This window comes from Syngnathoides biaculeatus, chromosome 4 (assembly GCF_019802595.1).
Source record: "Syngnathoides biaculeatus isolate LvHL_M chromosome 4, ASM1980259v1, whole genome shotgun sequence".
Lineage (NCBI taxonomy): Eukaryota > Metazoa > Chordata > Actinopteri > Syngnathiformes > Syngnathidae > Syngnathoides > Syngnathoides biaculeatus.
This window is the reverse complement of record NC_084643.1, coordinates 9,190,140-9,210,205: the sequence shown is the minus strand read 5'-3', so window position 1 is coordinate 9,210,205 and position 20,066 is coordinate 9,190,140. Positions and strand designations below refer to the sequence as shown.

The 20,066-nt window shown below is 43.4% G+C and overlaps 1 protein-coding gene across 3 annotated transcripts in view; it reads left to right on the top strand.

The window, feature by feature from the left end:
* Window positions 1–1,362: 1,362 nt before the first annotated feature.
* The window catches only part of ptch1 (patched 1), a 66,262-nt gene continuing 47,558 nt past the window's right edge, over window positions 1,363–20,066 (top strand). Inside the window, exons 1-3 of one of the 3 annotated variants that reach the window (XM_061817641.1) lie at window positions 1,363–1,455; window positions 2,071–2,658; window positions 4,507–4,699. In XM_061817641.1, the coding sequence (XP_061673625.1) occupies window positions 2,485–2,658; window positions 4,507–4,699 (367 nt within the window). In that variant the 5' untranslated portion in view covers window positions 1,363–1,455; window positions 2,071–2,484. Of the gene's footprint in view, window positions 1,456–1,503; window positions 1,749–1,843; window positions 1,965–2,070; window positions 2,659–4,506; window positions 4,700–20,066 lie in introns of those variants that run through there. The other 2 variants (XM_061817642.1, XM_061817643.1) reach the window with 2 other exon arrangements.

Below are 20,066 nucleotides of genomic sequence, written 5' to 3'. Positions count from 1 at the left end.
GCGAGGGCAAACGATGTGTGTGAACTTCCATGATTCTTGTAAAAATCTGTACCAAAATTTCAAATTGTCATACAGGGTTCACTCGGTACTTCGCGCGTCACTTTTTGAGACTTCAGTGCTTTGCCCCCCCCCCAGAAAAAAACAAGCCGCGTGATAGGTTCCCGGTGTGACATGGACCAATGACAGCATGTGTGGATTTATCGTGAGCTGATTGGCTGCGCATCATCATGGAATCCTCACCCAGTTTCTTCCGTCCCACCCTTGCCTTTGTCCTTCCTTTTCACCATTTTCTATGCTGCTGACTGTCTGCGCGACAATGTTGCCAAAGTGCTGCGCTGATCCGAAAGCTTCCTCTGAAGCGCCCAAGAGAAGAGGAAGATGATGACGATCAGCGAAAAAGTAACTTTTGGATATAATCAAAGACAGCAGAAGTTACGCTTTTGTGGCGCGCAGCAGAACATTCTCCGAGTGAGGAATGTTAATTACGTACGGCAATAAAAATGTTATTGTTCTATTGTTTAACTAGACACTTGTGATCTTGTAATTTTTGTCTCAAGTATGCAAAGTATAAATACTGTGCTGTTGACATATTTTAAACATTCCGGTATCCACAGAAACACACACGAAAAACAATTCCCCATCTCATGTCAATACAAAAAACTCAGCTACATCGCCAGCGCCTCCAGCAGAGGAGTCTCTTGAGTGATGAATGGTAACTATACAGTAATTGTTTTATAATTTATATTTATACTCTACAGTTATACTATTATATTTATAAGGTTTTAGAATTAAAGATTTAACTAGATGCCTATTTTTGTCTCAAATATGCAAAATACTAATACTAATTACGTATTTTAAACGTTCTGGCACTCACAAAAATATACACCCCAACCCCCCACCCCCACTTGGCGTTTATTCACTTTTTGCGGGTGGTTCTGGTCCCAATTAACTGCGAAAAATGAGGAATTTCTGTGTATCATAAATGATAACGTTGAGAAATGACAACCATTTTTGTGTTACCAAACACGAACAATTGTCGGAAAAACCCATTTCGTTTGATTTGTTATTCCAAAATTAGTTCCGAAATTGAAATTCTTCTATGGTTTCACAGTCATAACAGCCCATCAGAGGGAAACCCTAATTCCAATGTGCCCCAGGACAAAAATGAGTTTGACACCCATGCTCTCGGGGTACACCCTGCACTGGTCAATCCCACGCCACATACAGTATAGAAAATAATTTACACTCACTTTTACATTGATGGTCAATTTAGGGGGGAACATTTTTTATTACCGTGTTGTTGTTCCACGCAAATCCTAAAGGTGGCGGTAGTCTAAATTACAAGTCAACTCGGTGCTGCCACCCAAACAAAGAAGAAAATCTGTGTGAAAATGTGTGTTAGAGATTTAGCCAAAAATTTTAACTTTTTAGTACAGAAAATGTTCTCAAAATTACGTAAGTGTGTGTTCATCTTTTTAATATTTTTCGTCTTTAATGTTACAGTACGCATGTTATACAGTATAGTCGTTCATCGGCACGATGTAGTTCACTTAGCTATCGTGCTAATTAATATGAAACAATAGGACAATAGGATCTTTGACAGATGCCAAATCAGACGGTTTTTTTTTTTTTTTCATTTCCGTCCGGCTGTCGTCCTCTCTCTGGGGGTGGCGTGTTTAATGTCAACGTTAGCCCCCCCCCCCCCCCATATACCATACCTTCTATGCAACACGCGGATTTGCCGCTGGGTGAGCATCGCCGTGCCATGCGACCCCCCCCCCCCCCTCCATCTTGGGTGGTCCCCCTCTCCGCCCTCCCGTCATTTACTTAAGCGAGCTGTTGCTAAGCAGCTAATAATAGTCATGTTTGCTGAGTAATTTTTGCCCTTCTGGAACCAATCAGAAGCGAGCAAACCGTGCGGTATGACAGCGGCGAGAGAGGCGGGATCTCGTGTGCTTGTGTGTGTGAGTGTATTTTTTTTCCGGGCCCCCTTCCCCTCCTCCCTCTCCCTCCTTTTCTACCCCTCCTCCTCGTCCGCATCGAGCTCTTTTTCTGCTCTTCTATTCAAAGTCAGAGTTGGCCGTGACGCGCGGCCCTGCAGGGGAAGAAGAGCAGCGGCGGCGGCAGCAGCAGCAGCACAGCAGCAGCAGCAGCAGCAGCAGCAGCAGCACAAGCACACATCTCCGCACAATGCAGCCAGGAGCGTGCGGCTCGTTCTGAGAAACATTTTTGCGGGCGCCCTCGCTACGTATCCACACGCACACACGTATACGTCGGCTTTGTTGTTGTAGTTGTGCTGAACCGAGTCGGGAACCCCGGTGCAAAAGGCGGCGGATACCTTACCGGATCACGCGATGTGGGGATGGACGGCGCGCACTACTTTGACTCTTCGCCCTCTCCAAGCGGACTATGAGGTCCCCCCTCCGAGTGAAACTTTGTCGGATCGCGAGTGGGAATCGGTAAGCAGCGCGCAGTCCCCGCAACATGGCCTCGGCTGCTAGTGCGCCCCCCGAGCCGGGGACAGGAGAGCCCGGCCGGCCGAGGCTAACGCGGAGGACCCGGAGGGACTCGAGCCGCGAGCCTCCACCGCCGGATTTGGACTACCTGCAGCGGCCGAGCTACTGCGACGCGGGCTTCGCTTTGGAGCAGATCTCCCAGGTACTTCTGCGAGTTTCCATGCACAAAACACCCCAGTCCACCGGCTTGTTGCGTACAGCCCCTCCACCCGCACCCCACGAGTTTGCCTGTACTCGTTCCCCTTGTTTTCCAAACTCATAACGGTCTGTCGTCATATCGCGAGCCTGCGTGTCGTGCACCAGCGTGGAAGTCCATGTGGCTTCCTCCCGCAGCACCATTTGGACCACATGCAAAGCAATGCGACGAACCCTCCTTTGCACTGAACCCAGTTTCGTTGCTCAAAGCCGATGATGAGCTTTTTGCTCTCCAAATAGGATGTTGTTGGTTGATGTTATCTTAAAACGCCGTCTCCGTTTGCATCATGTAGACTTTGACAGCTTTTATTTACGCCCCCCCCCCACACACACACACACACCACCCCACCCCATCCAAGCCGGAGGTCCAGCTGCAAGCGTTCTTTTGGACTCGTACTTACTGTCACTCGTCGTTTTTGTTACTCTTTGGAATTGTGCCTGTGTTTTGTCCCAGGACGTGCACGTTACCTGCAGAGTGTCACTGCCGCTGCTTTAAAGCTCAGATAGTACAGAAATTGACATTTACTCATCTTGAATTATCCGTCAGTGTCTTAAATAAGGTGGGACCCCCTAAGCTGAACCCCACAAAAGTAGACTTTAACCAGAATTTATGCCTCAAAAGTCAAACGGTAAAGCGTTTTAGTGAGCGTCTGCGGATTAACCGCTCGTGTGTTGATCTTTTCATCTGTGTATTGTCTTGTTTTGTCCGTTTCGTGGCGCCACCAAGGAAGGAAGGGTACCAGTGACGATAACCACAGAGCAGTAAATTGAATTCCGACTGCTCATTTTGAGCAATTCAATCAAATATCAGTTATTTATACAAAGTACCTTCACCAAGCAGATGCTCAATAATCTTATTATCTACGATGCAACATTTATTAAGCGACATGTTTTCAAACTGCACTAAGAGGGTCGTGTCACTCTGCAAACGGCGTGGCTTAACTCTCCATTTCGGTCTTCAGAGAATGAGTAGTTTTACTTTGATTTCTCTTCATTTTTGCAATCGTTGACTTCTGCTTGCACCTGTATGACAGTTAAGAAGCATTACTTAAAACAGCGCCCTGGAGAGTTTATAAAGTTTTTACGATAAAGACAGTAGTATTCACTTTACACAACTGGAATTTTAGTCTTCACGCTACGCTACCGGACATTGGGACAACTTGGAAGTCAACCAGTGACACGGAACACATTGTGCTCCTTTTTGGGATTCTTCTGTACAAAGGCTCCCGAACTCGAAGCTTTGTCGTTGGACTTTTCTGAAACCGACCTAAAATTCCAAGGAAAATAGGTCCCAAAAGTGGAACGAGAGTCCTGAACCAGCTTGAAAACAGCACGATCATCCTTGTTTTATGACAGTCTCGACATATGAGATTTCAAGGTTTGCACGGCGCCATAAAACAGTTCGTCCACGGTCACTTAGCCCAAGAGAACGCTAACTTCGTGACCGCTCTGCTTCCTGTTGTTCATTTCAATTGTTTTCTCTATGGCCTGGAAGTGTTTTTCATTCAATATTTCCTTTGATTATGACTTGGCTATCTTCGGTTCGGCTTATTGTAGACGAGATAGACTGATTTAGCTGATTTATAAATTTGGGTTTTCCTTACCGCCGTGAACCGAGGATGCCTTGTAGATGGGTACTTTTAATCCCAAGGGATTCTCTCAACTCAGAACAACATGAAAGGCAAAGGCAGTCGAAATTGTGCATGACTCACCTGTGAAGATAATTTTCATATGTGCATGATGAATTGGACCATAACGCTTGTTCTTGGTTGCCCTTCTTTTTTTGTCCCTTTAGGGGAAGGCAACCGGGAGAAAAGCGCCGCTCTGGCTGAGAGCAAAGTTCCAGAGACTTTTATTCAGGCTGGGCTGCTACATACAAAAGAACTGCGGAAAGTTTTTGGTGGTGGGCCTCATGATTTTCGGAGCGTTCGCGGTGGGCTTACGGGCAGCTAATTTGGAGACGGATGTGGAGAAGCTTTGGGTGGAAGGTAAGATCTTCTTGCTTTTGTCTTTTTTTTTTTGGGAGGGGGGTTGAGGGATATGGCAGAACGTACCAAATAAAGCCACACTTGGGGGCGGTTGTTTATTGTTGTTGACTCCATCGTTTGGAATAAACGCAATAAGCAAAACGTCCTCCCTGTTTCTGCAAATACACTAAAGTTGTAATTAAGTTCATAAGCAGCTTTTGGGGTAGAGGATGTTTTTTTTTTCCTCCCTTTTTTTTACCAAAGCCGCCATTTTGTGTGCGAGTGTGTGTGTGTCTTTGAGTGTGTGTGCCTGCCCCCAACAGTTGAATGCTCACAGACTGTGTGTGTGGTCCCGTTTTGGACAGCTCTCAACTTTCCAAAAAGATTTGCCTCCGGCTTCAAGAGGAAGGGAGGGGGGAAATAAGAGAGAGAGAGAGAGAGAGAGAGAGAGGGAGAAGCTGGATGAGTGAGGACAGGAACTCCTGTTTGTGAGGCAGATCATAAAGCTCTCGCTTGTTGTTACCCGAAGACAAAATATACACAATGAAAGATTTAGTGGGAAGGAAAAGAAAAAAGGTTGCGCATGGGTGGTGTTTGTTGGAGAGGTCGGGGGGGGGGAATTTCAGCGACTGTTTTTTTTTTTTTTCTTTCACTTTCCTTTGATCCACATTCCAGCACAGTCGTCTAACCCATTCATGAATGGTAGAGTACATTTTTTTTCTGCCCCATACACATTACACAACAAGGGTTTTGGAATTATGATGACAATAACATTGGAGCTTTGGATTTGCAGTTGGCAATTCTGCAGCATTGGTTCCGTTACTTTCAACTAAAGGACAGTCAAGTTGGTGACCCGTAGTGTTTCTCTCACTTTTTAGGACGACCTTTAGAGCTCCCTACTACTACCAATAGTGTACTGGAGCCTGTATTATCATCAAATCTGCACATGTTGGCAGCCCAACAATTCAGAAATGGACCTTAATGCCAAGGAAAATCAGGTTCAAAAGTAGAACAAGTGTCCATTACCAGATAGAAAAGGGAAAAAAGGTATAAAGTTACAAGGCTGCCTCGATTTTTAAGAAAATCTAGACTGATAGAGAGGGCACGTAATGAACTAGTTTGCGCAAACAAGGTACACTCAGCTCTGTACTTGATGTTTTAAATTTTTACTGTTTATATTTATGGTCTCAAATACCCTTTACACTGATCCAGTAGAGTGGCCTGATCGATATCGTCTGATAATTAGCATTTCATGCTGATCAGCTTTAATGTCATAATTTGTCAATTTGATCAATGATGTCATTGAGCAGCTCTGCAAAAGACGTTTACGCTGCCTCCCCATTGTGTACGGGATATTTGAATCCAAACACTGGCCTTGTCGCATACCTTTTGACGCAGTACTCTAAATACCTTTTATCAGTCATTTAAAAAAAAAAAAAAAAAACATGTCGGCACTGTGGGACAGACAAAATGTGATGCCCGGATTAGGCAAATTTGCTCTTTCATGTCAGACTACTGCAATAAAATCTTGTATTCTAATACCACTGCAGCCTATCTTTTACTTTACTTTATTTTTTACTGGGCTTTTTTTTGTCAACACAAACCGGACCAGATAAACTCGTTACCAAGGCCACGACAACAACAATCAAACAACAATCGATCGTGTTGTGTCCGTTATAAGAAGAAAATGGAGAAAAACGTGTGATGGTGGTCAAGAGACGACTTTAATTCAAAGTTTGTTTGAGGGATGTTCGTGTACTTTTAATACGATACGACTCACCAGCAGGCTACAACACGTAATATTGCCTAGCAAGCTAGTTATAGCACTAACAGTTTTACCAGCATTCTTTTGGACCACGCTGTAAAGTTTTGGTGTGTGAAGTAATTTAATTACAGTAAGTTAGCACCCATAATTTACGTCACGTTGAAATGTTGGTTTGACCTGAATGATTCAAATACATGACCTGAAGTTATTTTAGAAGATAGACAGGATACAGACACAAGTATATACTTTACAGTAAATGGTCATCTAAATAATCATTGCTCCAACGTTGATCGGTTATTGTTTTTTGGCTGATCTAAGTCTTGGAGAGTTTTTAGACCAAATACTTACTCTGACTGCGACTTCACCACTGCGTTACCATTGGTTAGTGGTAGACTAAGGCCGATGCATGTTCCAACCTACTGTATGTTCTAAAGGCGGCTGATGGAACGCCATCATAAACCAAGGACTTCATGCATAGTTATGACCATTTAACTTAATTTCCTTGTCTCACTGTTAAGAATTAAAAACACCTTGCTTGTCTTGTTAGCTTTTCTGACTAATCTTGCTGCACCACAAATAGGACTAACATGAAGCCTATATCAGTCTAGCTAACAAGAGTGGACTGTTTTTTTTTTTAAGTGTAATGTGCCGAGTTAATTTTGAAATCAGAGTGTCACCTGTGCGGATATCCCAACTCCATTGCTTAACCATAATTCATTGGTGAACAGCAAACATGTCCGAAACATTGTAAAATAAAAAAATGTATGAAGTCGAAGTGGCGGGATTTTGTGCACTGTGAATTGTCAATCTGTGTTTTTAGAAAGGGTCTTCGCATCATGTTGATGGAAAAAATGTTGCTTTGTTGGCATTAACATTTCAATTACACACACGAAAGACAGCTCCAGAACTTGACGTGGAACAGCAATGGCAGCAAAGTGGTGTGTACTTCAGTTGTTAGCTTTGACTTTACGCCGTATGAGATCAACTCATCCAAGTTTTGTTTTATTGTGTTTGATTTGTTGAGCATCAGTTACGTACACTATAACAACCGCTAGATGTGTACATGATCAACTTTTACTGTACTCACACAATCACACAAAGACCAGGACTCAGTGGTTTCCGAGGTCCTGTACGTGAGGGGTTCCAGATGTTGGTTGGGAGAGATGTGTTTGTTTAGATTAGACTACACAGCTGAGGGATAGATTAGTTCTGCCTGGACCGTGGAACTCCGTGCATTGGCGTGATGGTGGTGGTGATTTGGGGGGGGGGGGGGGGGGTGTCCTGGCTGAGTTGTCCGAGAGTAAAAAGAGTGGGAATGAGCGTATAAAGCGGCTGTTTATGTTTCATTTGGAGCTGCCCTCCACAGCCGACCCACGATCGACCCCGCCTGGAAGCTGTGTGGGCCGTGGATGCACATGCACCCGCCTCAACATAGAGGGACTACTTTTTTAGTTTCAGCGTTATTGTTGCCAGAATATTGCATATATGCTGCTAGTCACTAGTTCCACAGAATCTCTCCTCAATTTGGAACTCTATGATTCCAATTGATCTCAACCTATACTGACCAATGGCAAAAACACGTCATAGAGTAATTAACACTTGGAAAATATCCCTGCTAAGCACAAATTTAAAGGATGACTAAAAACTGGTCACCTTTCATTAAAATGGTGAACCTTGAAGTTTGATTGCTGTTTGCCAGTGAAAGAATCTCATCCATAAATGTAATGTAATATAATGTGTCATGTAAATATAATCAAAAATCAAATGAATAAAAATCATGTTTTCTCATTTTAGACTCGTGTACATGCCCCATAGGGTGACTTTCATGCTTCGCTGTGGTCATCCCCCCTCTCTTGCTTGGGCTGACTTGAAGCCCAGGGTAGGGTCCCAGCGCCTCCTGCCTTGAACGGCCCTGCCCTCGATGCCCTGTTCGGGTCACTGGGGAATGGTTCTTGTTGTTGGCGGGGGAGCCGCCAGTCGGTCAGGGCAGGCCTGCAGGAGTTTAGCATCTTACTTCACACATTCTCCACATTTCTATTACTCACACTTTTCACTCGGACATTGGGCACATTCACATCTCATTCAGGCTCCTCTGTGGGACTGCTACAACCATTATGAGGCCAAGTCTGGGCTGAGTACTGAGAATTGAGCGTTGGGGCCGGTGGTCCGGTACCTATGTCGCATGCTTTGGGACTGGTTAGAGAGCTTCGGTTTGGCTAGGGGAGTGCCTTGGGTCCTGAGCAGTAAGTAGGTATTTGTACCTCTGGCTGGGTTTCCTGCAGCATGGGCTTTCTTTTCTTGGCTTGGCCCCTCGTTGCTGGTGGAGGGGTTCGAGCCCAACCTTCATGCATGTGATCTGGTTTTCATTCATTCATAAGTTCCACACACACACACAATTGGTGTTAATTGGTTGTCCTGGGACCAATTCTAATAAAACGGATTATATTTATATATCAATTCACAGGTTCTTGTTTTTTTTTTTTTTTTTACTCTATAAAAAACATTCTACTGCACCACTCATTAGTAGCAGTGTCCTAGATCTTGTGCTGTTCTGCTCTTTTCTGTCCTCTCTCATCATGTTCTGGTGCTTAGTTGTGTATATCCATAGCTAGAAAAATCAGTATTTCTGGATTTAAAAAAAAGATCCATCCATCCATCCATTATCTGAGCCGCTCATCCTCACAAGGGTCACTGGAGTTTTAGAGCCTATCCCAGGTATCTTCGGGCAGGAGGTTGGGTGCACCCTGAACCGGTTGCTAGTGTCACAGAGCACATAGAGACAAACAACCCTTCACACTCATAATCACACCTTGGGGCAATTCAGGTCTCCCATCAATGCATGTTTTTGGCATGTGGGAGGAAACCGCAGTCCCTGGAGAAAAACCCCACGGGCATGGGGAGAACATGCAGGCGGGGCTGGGATTTGAACCCTCGGTCCTTAGAACTGTGAGGCAGACGCTCTGACCAGTCGCTTCAGTGTGCTGCCTATAAAAAAATTCCAAGAGATGAATATTTTGAGAGAGTAACTCTGTTTATACAGAAAAGTGCATGAAAGTCGACTGAAAGAGTATTAGCAGTGACTTGTAAAGGTATATTTTAATTAATTACAAAGTATCTGGAAGTCACAGTAATTGAACTTTTTTTTTTTTTTAAAGCGAGACGGTCTCCTCACTCATAGCAGTGTTTATAAGGACTCTGACACAGGAAGTTGTGTTTATTAGACAAAGTGACAGAGACTGATGTGGATGGAGAGAATTGCTTACACAAAGAGGTGAATGTGTCAAACCTCAGAGCCAAATATTTTGCAGAGGACCTCTCGCTTGCTCTCTCTCTCTTTTTTTTTTTTTTTCAATTCCACCCTTTCCCCCCGCCTCATCAGTGTGGATAAATGCCATGTTTATGCCAACTGTGGCACTCACAGGAAGTCATTTGCTGGAACAGGAAGTTGTAGTATTGTTGTTTGCCCTCGACCTACAGCTGACTTGGCTTTCTGCTCAACTTCTGAGTTTCACGTTGCAGATGGGGATTGTCTGATTATCCACTATTAAGCCACGATGTTGCAGCAGGGAGTAGGAATAAGACCCCTCTTCTTTTTTTCCTAGTTTTAAGAGCTCCACACGGCTGCTAAATGGAAAACGGAGCCATCCCTCAGCATTCTGGGTCCAGGCAAACACAGGGCAAATTGTAAAGAAAATAGTGGCACCACCTGCCCCTAATTAAAACAGTATCACATAAACATTGGCTTTCCTCTAGTGTGGGCCCTCACGTGTTCGATGACTGCCCAGGACGTGGCTCAAGTTAGGCGACGTCGGTCGGGTGGGGTCCGGAGTAGAGAGGGGTTACAGCGAGGAGAGATTTTGCAAATGGACCAATTGAAGCGAGCGCTTCCCACAGAGGTCGGAGTTTAAACGGAGGGTGTACCGCTGTGGTTTGGGTGTAGCTTTAGGTTCATGCTTTAGCCAGCTTTAACGTTTTGGGGAGTAGATGTAAAGAAATTCAATGTTAAAAAAGCCAAGTGTAACGTTATTTTGGGGTCATATGACCATGACCTATGCTCACATGACCACAAAAGATGGGCTGGACAAGAGCATGAAGCTTTTTCTTCTAAGCTACAGCCGTGGAGCTGGGGAATGGGGTGTAGTGTAGAGGCCAGGGGCCACAGGGGTAGACCCTTGGGATCCTGAGGTCATCTCGTTGAGGCCCCTGCTATTTAAAAGCTCACCTGATACTCACCCTGTGGCCTGGGTGCAGAGTGAAGACTCACAGCAGAGGGAAGGAGGGTGGAGGACACTTTGAAATGATTGAAGGGGAGGGTGGTGGTGGTCTTGGGGGGGGGGGGGGGGGGGGCTCTTGAAATGAGTAAACTTTGCAGCTGTCACCCTTCATTGTTTGTGTCCTACATGTAAGTGTGTGTATCAGTTGTAGAGTGTGATGTCATTTGACGTATCATTACAGGGGGGCCTCGGTTTTAGTATTTTGCCAAATACGACGAAATAAGATGTCGTGCTTAGTTATTGTTGTCATACATGAACTATAACTTCGACACATTACCTGTGTGATTGACTTTGACTCTTTCCCACTTGTGTACAAATTTGTCACCACACGACCGCAGGAACAGAACCCGGTCATAAGAAAAGGCCTCCTTTTTTTATTCTAGAAGACTAGTATTTTCCCTCCAGCAGAGGGCACTGAATATTAGCATGTAATTTTAATAAAGCTTTATTTTGGATAAAGCATTTATTAAAAAAATATTGTTACCATTTACCAATAATTTCCCCATAGTCAAAACTGTCCACCTTTGTGATGCACGGGTGTCAAATTGGGGCTTGCTGAAAGCAAGTTCTGTATAATGAATCCCCACGTATTTGCGTTTTCTCCGATTATTTTTTTGAGGGAGGGCTGTAGATTGCAAAAACAAAACCTTTTTTTTTTTTTCTCTTCACATGGTATAAGTATTAACTACAAAATAAACAGAGGAAAGGGAAATACAAGACTTCTCCTTGAGACTATCACAAGGTATAGGAAAAATTGACAGGACACCTGTAGTAATATTTCCTCACACAGTCGCTTACTTCTTCTTACTTGAAGTGGTCCGCTGCCATCCCTGGTTTAATTTAATAATGTTGTTTTTTTTGTTGTTGTTTTGGCTTTTTTTTTGTCTTCATTTGCATTGTCTTCTTATGTTGGTTGCCCTTGAATAGACCTCGTGTACCATCAAAAGTCAAAATGAATGTAAGTTTCTGTTTCTCTTTCAACGCAGCTACTAATGATTGGTGGTGTCGTCTACTTTTCTGTGACAGTTTTTCTCTTCTTCTGAACATGTGTTATTGTGTGTAAATTAGTTGTGCATTGATATGTTTTAGCAATTATTAGATTGTTACGATTCGTGGTTGCCGATTTTATTCAAAGACTATATTGGTTAATATGGAACGATAAGATTCAAAACGTTTGAATGTCTTGAAATCGATCCGTTATATTTTATCCAAAAATTCAACCACTGTGAAATTAATACCTGTATCGGTATCGGACAGTGCAGATAAACCTTTCTGTTGTTTCATATAAAACTAATCACGTATAGCCAGAGCTTCCAAGTGTTACGGAATGTCTGTATTTTGTTGCAAAAATCACTGAACGTTGACTCGTGACAGCTGTAACGCTGATTGTTCCAGATATTGGGGAAAAAAAAAAAATCAACGTCTGACAATCCCGGTGCGTCCACATTGAACAGCTGCGTGGTGCACACAATTTTATTAGGCGCACTGGCTGCCAAACCGCAGAGGCAAAAGTTCTCTTTGCGTCCGGTGTCAAAGCATTGAAAGTCAGCGGTCATCGTCCATGGTAGCGAAAAAGCCAGACTGCTTACAATTGTTACAAAGGTGTCAAGAAGGGGGCACGAGGGGTGGTTAGGCCAAGATGGTGTCCTCAAGGAGCAATGGTCCATGGGTGAGCTATTCTTATAAGCAATCGCAAAACATCAAAATCATCATCACTTGTCAAATAGGTCTGGCTGGAACTCCGTTTTCGCAGTGAGCACTAAATTTTGGACACCAAAATAACAAGGCAATTGATATGTTTTTGTGTAAGTATAAAATAATACAGAGCCACAAAAGACGCAGTCTCTGAACCATAAATGAATTCGTACATCAACTGTGATTTTGGAATGTGGGCAGGTTAAAAGTGTTATTAAACCTATTTGTGATTTGTTTGTTTGCAAAATAAGGGTCAATTTTGACATTTGAGCTCTGATTAATCTGCTTTAATAGACTTTGTGTTTATGTAACACAGTTGATGTTCATTGGTTGCCAACATAAACAAAAGAAACAAAAATTCAAAAAAGAAAATCTAGACACACTCGCGCATATAATTCTTTCGATGCTCACTGAGCTGACGTCTTAGAAGAATGCCTGCAATTCAAGCCTGTGATTTTTTTTTTTTTAACGATTTTTGTGGTCAAAGCTAAAGTTATGTGGGTTTGAATATTAGGGGAGAACTACACTCTTAATATTCACACCTTGAGGTTCATTTTTTTATTCCAGTAAAAATTGGTAGGACAACAGGTCTTTCCCTGGCTTAAACGTTTGCATCTGTTTTGCATTGATTGTGATTGAGAGCTGACTTGACAGCGTTAGTGCTCATTTTGCTGTTGTGCTTGTAAGCTCAGTGGGGGGGCCAGAGGGATGTGTGCCCGGAAGACATCCTTTCTTGAGGATGAGGAGGGGGAGATTGTAGCGTACACTTACGGATGATCCTGTTTTTTATGCGCATGGGAGCGCACACACACAGTCACATAAGCAGAGTTGGAATTTTGGTCTACTTGGACAAGGCTTACTCTGCTATTTTCTCCTCTATTCATCTTTTTTTCCCCTCTTTTCCATGCTCCATCTCCAGCCACTCTCATTCGGCAGCAATTCAAACATGGCCACATATCCCATGCTCTTGCTATTTTTGCACATGACATCTAGCATTCTCTTATTAATTGTTGCACTTTTTTTGCGGGTTGGTGGGATTCATACAAAGTACTTTCTTTGCCACCCAAACAGAGACAAAGTTCGTGTCGACCAGCAAGTGGACTAAAGCGTCGTAGAAAGGAATAACATTCCAGCGTTGTTGTGTTAAACTTTATGAGTTGATGAAAAATACAGACTAGCTGATGAGGGATTTAGTGTGAGGAAACATTGAGGCTGTGGTACAATTTCATTTTCAAACTACCTCACTCTATTTTGAAAGCTGCTTTGTGTACATTACTCATAAAAAGCTAGAGTAGAACCTCTAAAGTTGAATACCGACCATTCCTGGTTGATCTCCAAGTTTTTCCTCATTTCAAAGCTAACTAAATAATGTCTAGTGGGTTCATTTTTTGCCATCACAGAAATATTTAGCCTCGAGTCATTGTTTTATTTAACGTTTTTATGGTATATGTTGAGGCGGCACAGTGGACGATATGTTAGCACATCTACCTCACAGTTCTAAGGATCGGATTTCAAATCCGACATCGCCTGTGTGGTGTTAGCGTGTTCTCCTCATAACTGCGTAGGTATTTACAGGTACTGCAGTTTCATCCCCATTGCAAAAACATGCTTGATAGGTTAATTGAAAACTCAAAATTCAATTCCCCGTGGATGTGAATGGTTGTCGGTTTATATTTGCCCCGTTATTGACCGGCGACCAGTCCAAGGTGTACCCCGGCTCTCGTCCAAAGTCAGCTGAGATGGACTCTAGCATGCCTGCAACTCCAGTGTGAATTAGCGGTAATGGATGCAATATATCTGCCATGCAGGTGTAAAGAGATGTTAACCTCTGTATAATGAAATTGAAATAAAGTACAACTACTCACCCAGGAAATGTAATCAAAAGTCCAATTACTTCTGCATCTGCTGGATTAAATTGCTTTGTATGCAATCATAACCATCGTGCTAATATTGTGATTAGAAACCAGACACATTTTATAGTAATCTACAATTAATGATCTGGTTCTCTTCGGTATTCATCTTGCAAAAATCCTTTTGACATGAATGACTTTTATGCAGTTATTAAGGGAACTTTGTTTTTGTGTTATAAATCTCCGGTAAGTGAAACTACTGAAAGATGATCCTTTCTGTTGGTAAAATGGTCTTTTTCAGTTACGTTAATGGATTATCCTGAGCCATTACGCTTTCAGCTACACACTATTACCAGTAACAGAAAGACTGTAATTAAGTGCATTGCTTATATAGTATTTAGCAGTCAGACCCTTTCCTCTGTGTCTAAATAAGTTAGGTTTCAGGTTCTACGGTTATCAAATTTCCTACTTGTCTTCCCTGGTACCCTTCTGTGATGGCATCATGAAAAAAGCTAAAGAAAAAGATTTGCAGTCATCTGACTTTTGAGGCACATTTTCCCAGAAAACTCCAAATTTGATGACTTCAGTCCATGTCGACTTTGGATCTTTGACAGTATACGTTAATCTCTGTCTTTATTTTTATTTTTTATTTTAGTACAGTGCCTGTTTTGTGCGTGTGTGTGCATGATATTTGGTGTTCACACACTCATTCACAAATGACACCCTGAGAGATGCCTCCAAGCTGCTCTGTTTACATTTTACATTCTCGCGGGCGCGCTTATTCAAAAAGAGCGAGCCCTACGAATGACTGAGTACAGGAGACTGTGGAGAGAATTACCCTCCTTCCCTCCCGATCTCTCTCCGTCTCTCTGCCAGAAAGGTCTCTCTCTCTCTCTCTCTCTCTCTCTCTCTTTTACCCCTCCTGCACTCCCCCCATTCCTGGCTGGAGAGAGTGGCCTCAGAATGCCAGATGTATTACAGAGTGAGCCACGGCAATGTAAACACTCAGGCCTGCCATGAGAGCAGGGTGGTCTGGCCTCCCTCCCTTCGTCCTGCTCTCTCCTTCCATCCCTCCCTCCCTCTTCCTCTTCACCGCTCTCCCTCCCAGTACTAGCTGCCAGAGGGGAGGAGGAAGCAGCAAACAGCAGAGGGCGAGTGTGTTTGTTGCTGGAGCATAGTAGCCTCAGTGTTTTTTTTTTTTTTTTTTTTTTTTTTTTTAATGCAAGCATACTATAAATTTGTTTGGAGGCCCTCCAGCCACGCCTCCAGCACGCACATGGTCGTACACTCAGTTTGCAATTCCTGCTGCAAGGCGTCATACAATCTGGCACTTCCACTGATACCACACATGCACACGCGACGCCGAGTAAAGATTTCGGGATACAAAACATTTCCGCTCTCGCTGAGGCTTTGCAGAGCCAGACTGTGTCAGTGTGTGTGTCACACAAGTTGTTTGTGTGTTACTGGAGGGTTAAAGCATAGCTGCACATCTGCCTCGGAGTTCTGAGGTTCAGGTTTTGAATCTTTGCATGCTCTCCCTGTGCTTGTCTGGGTTTGTCGGGGTACTCCAAAAACATGCAGGTGGGGTGGGGGTGGGTGCATTTATGTCCTTCACTTGTTTCCTCCACTTGATTTGTTATCATGATGGTACAATTGTGAACAGTTCTTCCTGACAGAGGAAGAGGACAGACAAGTCTTATATCATTGGATATTAGAAACACCACAGAACCTGCTCTCTCCATTACGACGACTTCCTCGATCCATGATGCTGAAATGGACGGTACTGTTCATCTTTCTTTTTGCCTTTTTCTTTGTCAAAAGCTCCCCGCTTGATTAAAAGGAGGAAAGTTTTCTTCTTGACCCCACGACCTGGGTAGGCTCCTGCATTATCCAATCAGAATAGAGTCTGATGCTACTCTACACGGAAGAACAGATGGCATTCACTCCAGCCACCTGCATTAGAGTAGAAAATGAATGAATGGATAAATAAGAATGCATGACAATGTTTTATAGTTTCAACATTATCACCATTATTTTACACAGTGAATTCTGTAATGTTTTACTTAAAAATTTCAGAAAAAGAAATCATTATTCATCATCTTGTGAATTGTCAACTAAGAATTATCTGCGAAGCAGATGCACTTCTCAGAAGATCCACTTCTTGCTCATGAGCCATAGGTTCCTGATCCTGGTCATAAATGTCTTTTTGTTTCATACAATATGTCACCAAAAAGTCACCAAAGATTATAAGAGCTAACGTTTAGCTTTTGTTCGTGTTTCCATATATCATACAGAATTTAATGAACAAGTGATGTGCACGAGTTTAACCAAATTTATCCAAAGAACAACATTTGTACAACTCCAGCCTCATATGATTATCATCAAGTTATTGTTACGCTCATCAGCACAACATATGCAGAAAGTCTGCTAACTTGTTTTTTGGGTTTGGTCCGCATGTAGTGGCTCAGCATTGTCAAAGAACCATCTCGACAGTGAGTCGACGTGCGGATCCACGAATGTAAACTCCAAGTGACCCTTCAATGCACGACGGCTAAAGTAACCACAGCAACTTGTCCTGCAAGAGGGGGGAATGAAAACAATTTGTCATTGTGTGCGTGCGCCACGCTTTAGGAATGTGCCACTTGGGGACACCTGGAATCACGAGGGCTATCTTTCCAGGAAATGACGGGAAGATGGCTGCTGCAGATTGGCTGCTCTCACCGAGGGGATGTCGGCCAATCAAGAACAGTAGGGAGGGGCTCAGCTGTGTTGAATTTTATAGATAGACGCTGATAAGAATTTTCCCAATCTAACTGCAGCAACATGTACAGTACTCCGATATGGCATTGCATTTTCGAGCTCTCCCTCCACCGTTGGACTCGAATACCTTTTCTTTGAGGTGGAGGATGTATGAGGACGGATCTGAATGAGGGCAGCAACGTGGAAGAATCTGCCCATTGAGGCGTGAGTGAATGTACACCTCATTCCGACTTCTAAATACACCCATTTTAGGGGCAGCAGGGGCTGGACAGGTGATTAGCATAATCAGGGGCAAGGGGAGCCATACATATGGTAATGATGAGCGTTGGAATTGGTGATGGGATTCTGAGCGTAGTCGCACACGGAGACACCACATGCACGTCGGAGCACTTCCCCTTGTGCTTCTACTCATTTTTCATTTGTCTTCTCATTTTTCCTCTCTCAGCATCCAACTTTTATCGCGGCGTCTTTCCTCATTGTGGCGGCTCCCCTCCTCTCTCAAAAGGGAGAGAGCAAGGCACTGTAGTAAAGGGAGAGGGCTTCACCATGGGTCAGACAGGGTCTCGGCTCTCAGTGAGGCCTTTCATCACATATTTGTGGCTGTATGCACACCTGCAATGCTGAGCCCACATTCAAAGCTACAAGCGCACATAAAAAAAGAAGCAGGGACCTCTGCCAAATGTAAAAAAAAGAAAGAAAGATTGCCCATAATTTAGCCTGCTGAGTTTGGGGAAAATGGTGGTCGTATGTTTTATTTTTATTTTTTTATATATTGAGTTAGGGAACATGAAGCCTGTGCTCTATAAAAGTCCTGTTTCTGTAATTAATCTGGCTGTTTATTAAATCCTAAAAACAATCAAATCTCAGAGAAATCCTATAACTAATAATCACAATAATAATAACACAAAGGTAGTAGTCCATAGATGTCCAGAATTATGATGGTTATGTTTGTTTATATGTGCCCTGTGATTGACTGGTGACCTGCCCAGGGTGGAGTCTGTCTCTTGCCGAAAGTCAGAGATAGGCAGCAATTCAACCATCACCCTAATGAGGTCACGTGTTTTGGATGTTCACAATACATAAAAATAAACATTGAACGTAAACTGAAATGAACCCTGATAGGTAAATAGTTCCCCACCCAGTCCTCAAGGAGATATGCAATCAAAAATTAGCCCAACATCTTGCACAGCATCCCTGGTTGTTGTCATCATTTAGTTGTCTGGGGAAAAATATTTTGGAGGTTAATATGGAGGAAAATTTGGGATTCTTCCATGCTGAATCTAAAAACTGAGATGGAAGTTGGTGATCAAGTCAAACATCTGATGTATCATTTCATCAATTATTTAAAATCTGTATTTAATTGGTCCATTCAGTGTATTTTTGTGACATACACAACACTCTTAGGAGAGTTAGGCTGACAGGAAGAGACAGCAGATGGTAGGAGGTCGCCAAGGAGGAAGAACAATTTGTGGGGGTTGATTGGTGGCAGCAGCTGAGAGGTTTTAAAGGGGACGAAGGAGGCAAATTGACAGCAGATATTAGGGCTGCACAAATAATACAATTTTAATCACGATCACAATTTTGGCTGCCACAAATAAATGACATGTGGAATTATCACAATTAATAATGGTTGAGTACAATATTGGTACGCGTGTGTGTATATATATATATATATATATATATATATATATATATATATATTTTTTTTAGGAATAACTGTGCCTTGAGTATGTGTTTTATCTGTCATTTTTACCCAAGATGTTCTTCTATTTTTATTTATATACTGTATATGGGCAGTACGTTGGGCTCATAGTTCTGAGGTGCTGGATTCAATCCCGGACCCGCCCGAGTGGAGTTTGCATGTTCTGCCCGTGCCTGCGTGGGTTTTCTGCGGGCACTCCGGTTCCTCCCACATCCCAACAACATACAACATTAATTGGACACTCAAAATTGACATTCTAAATTGCGGTGTGATTGTGAGTTCGGCTGTTTGGCTAAATGTGCCCTGCGATTGACTGGCAACCGGTTCAGGGTGTACCCGGCTTCCTGCCCGTTGACAGCTGGGATAGGCACCAGCACTCCCGCGACCCTTGTGAGGATAAGTGGCTAAGAAAATGGATGGATATATTTATATTATTGTGGTGGCCTTTTCACATATGGACACAATGAAATTCCCGTTATGATTGCAGGGGCATGTTAGTCTCGAGAATGTCATGTCACACTTAATATAATGCACAGTAATGCCTTCAGTCATTTTCAATAGTAGTTAGCGAATTAATCCCTCACATTGCCAGTTATTGAACCTGCGACGCTACGTGCACACATTCTGTTGCCCGTGTTCAGTATGTGTCGGGTTGTCTTCATTTTTCCAATTGACTTCAAGGGCATGGGAGGTCGCCTGATGCTTGGTGGCGGGGAGATGACCTGGTTTCAGGGGGCTTCCTCCCCCGCCACAGGGGGTCTCTGCTGATAGGGGCGCTAATCCAGCTAATCCTCTCTGTGCACACACACACACACACACACACACACACACACATTTACATCTCCAAACTCACATACAGTAGGCGAACACATTGTACACATTGTGATTCAATGTGCTCACGTCTGGTTAATTTGCTAGCATGATGTCATGTTTTATGAGTTATTATTTGAGCTGTTAAGGCAATGCTTATTGCATCAGTAGGTTGACACCGTGTGCGTTTTATCATTTATACGGTTTGTGTTTTTTCCTGTCTTCCGTTGTCAAGCATCTAACATGTGGATGCAGGGCGTGGGGCTCCGTTGTCGTGAAGTTGGAAAAGTAATGGGAGTTGGGGCAGGAGGAGGAAAAAAAAAGGGGGGGGCTCAGGCTTTGACAGAGGGGCCGGGCTGATTGCCATCATGATCTGGCCAATCACAGAGCGGCTTTGAATAGCGCAAAAAGAGGAGAGTGTAAAAAGGAGGAGGAGTAAGGGGGAGTTCGGAGCTCAAAGGAAGGAAAGAGGGAGGGGATGTGGATTGGAGGCTGTAGGGTGGGGGGGTCAGTGTCAGTTCCTTCAAAGCCC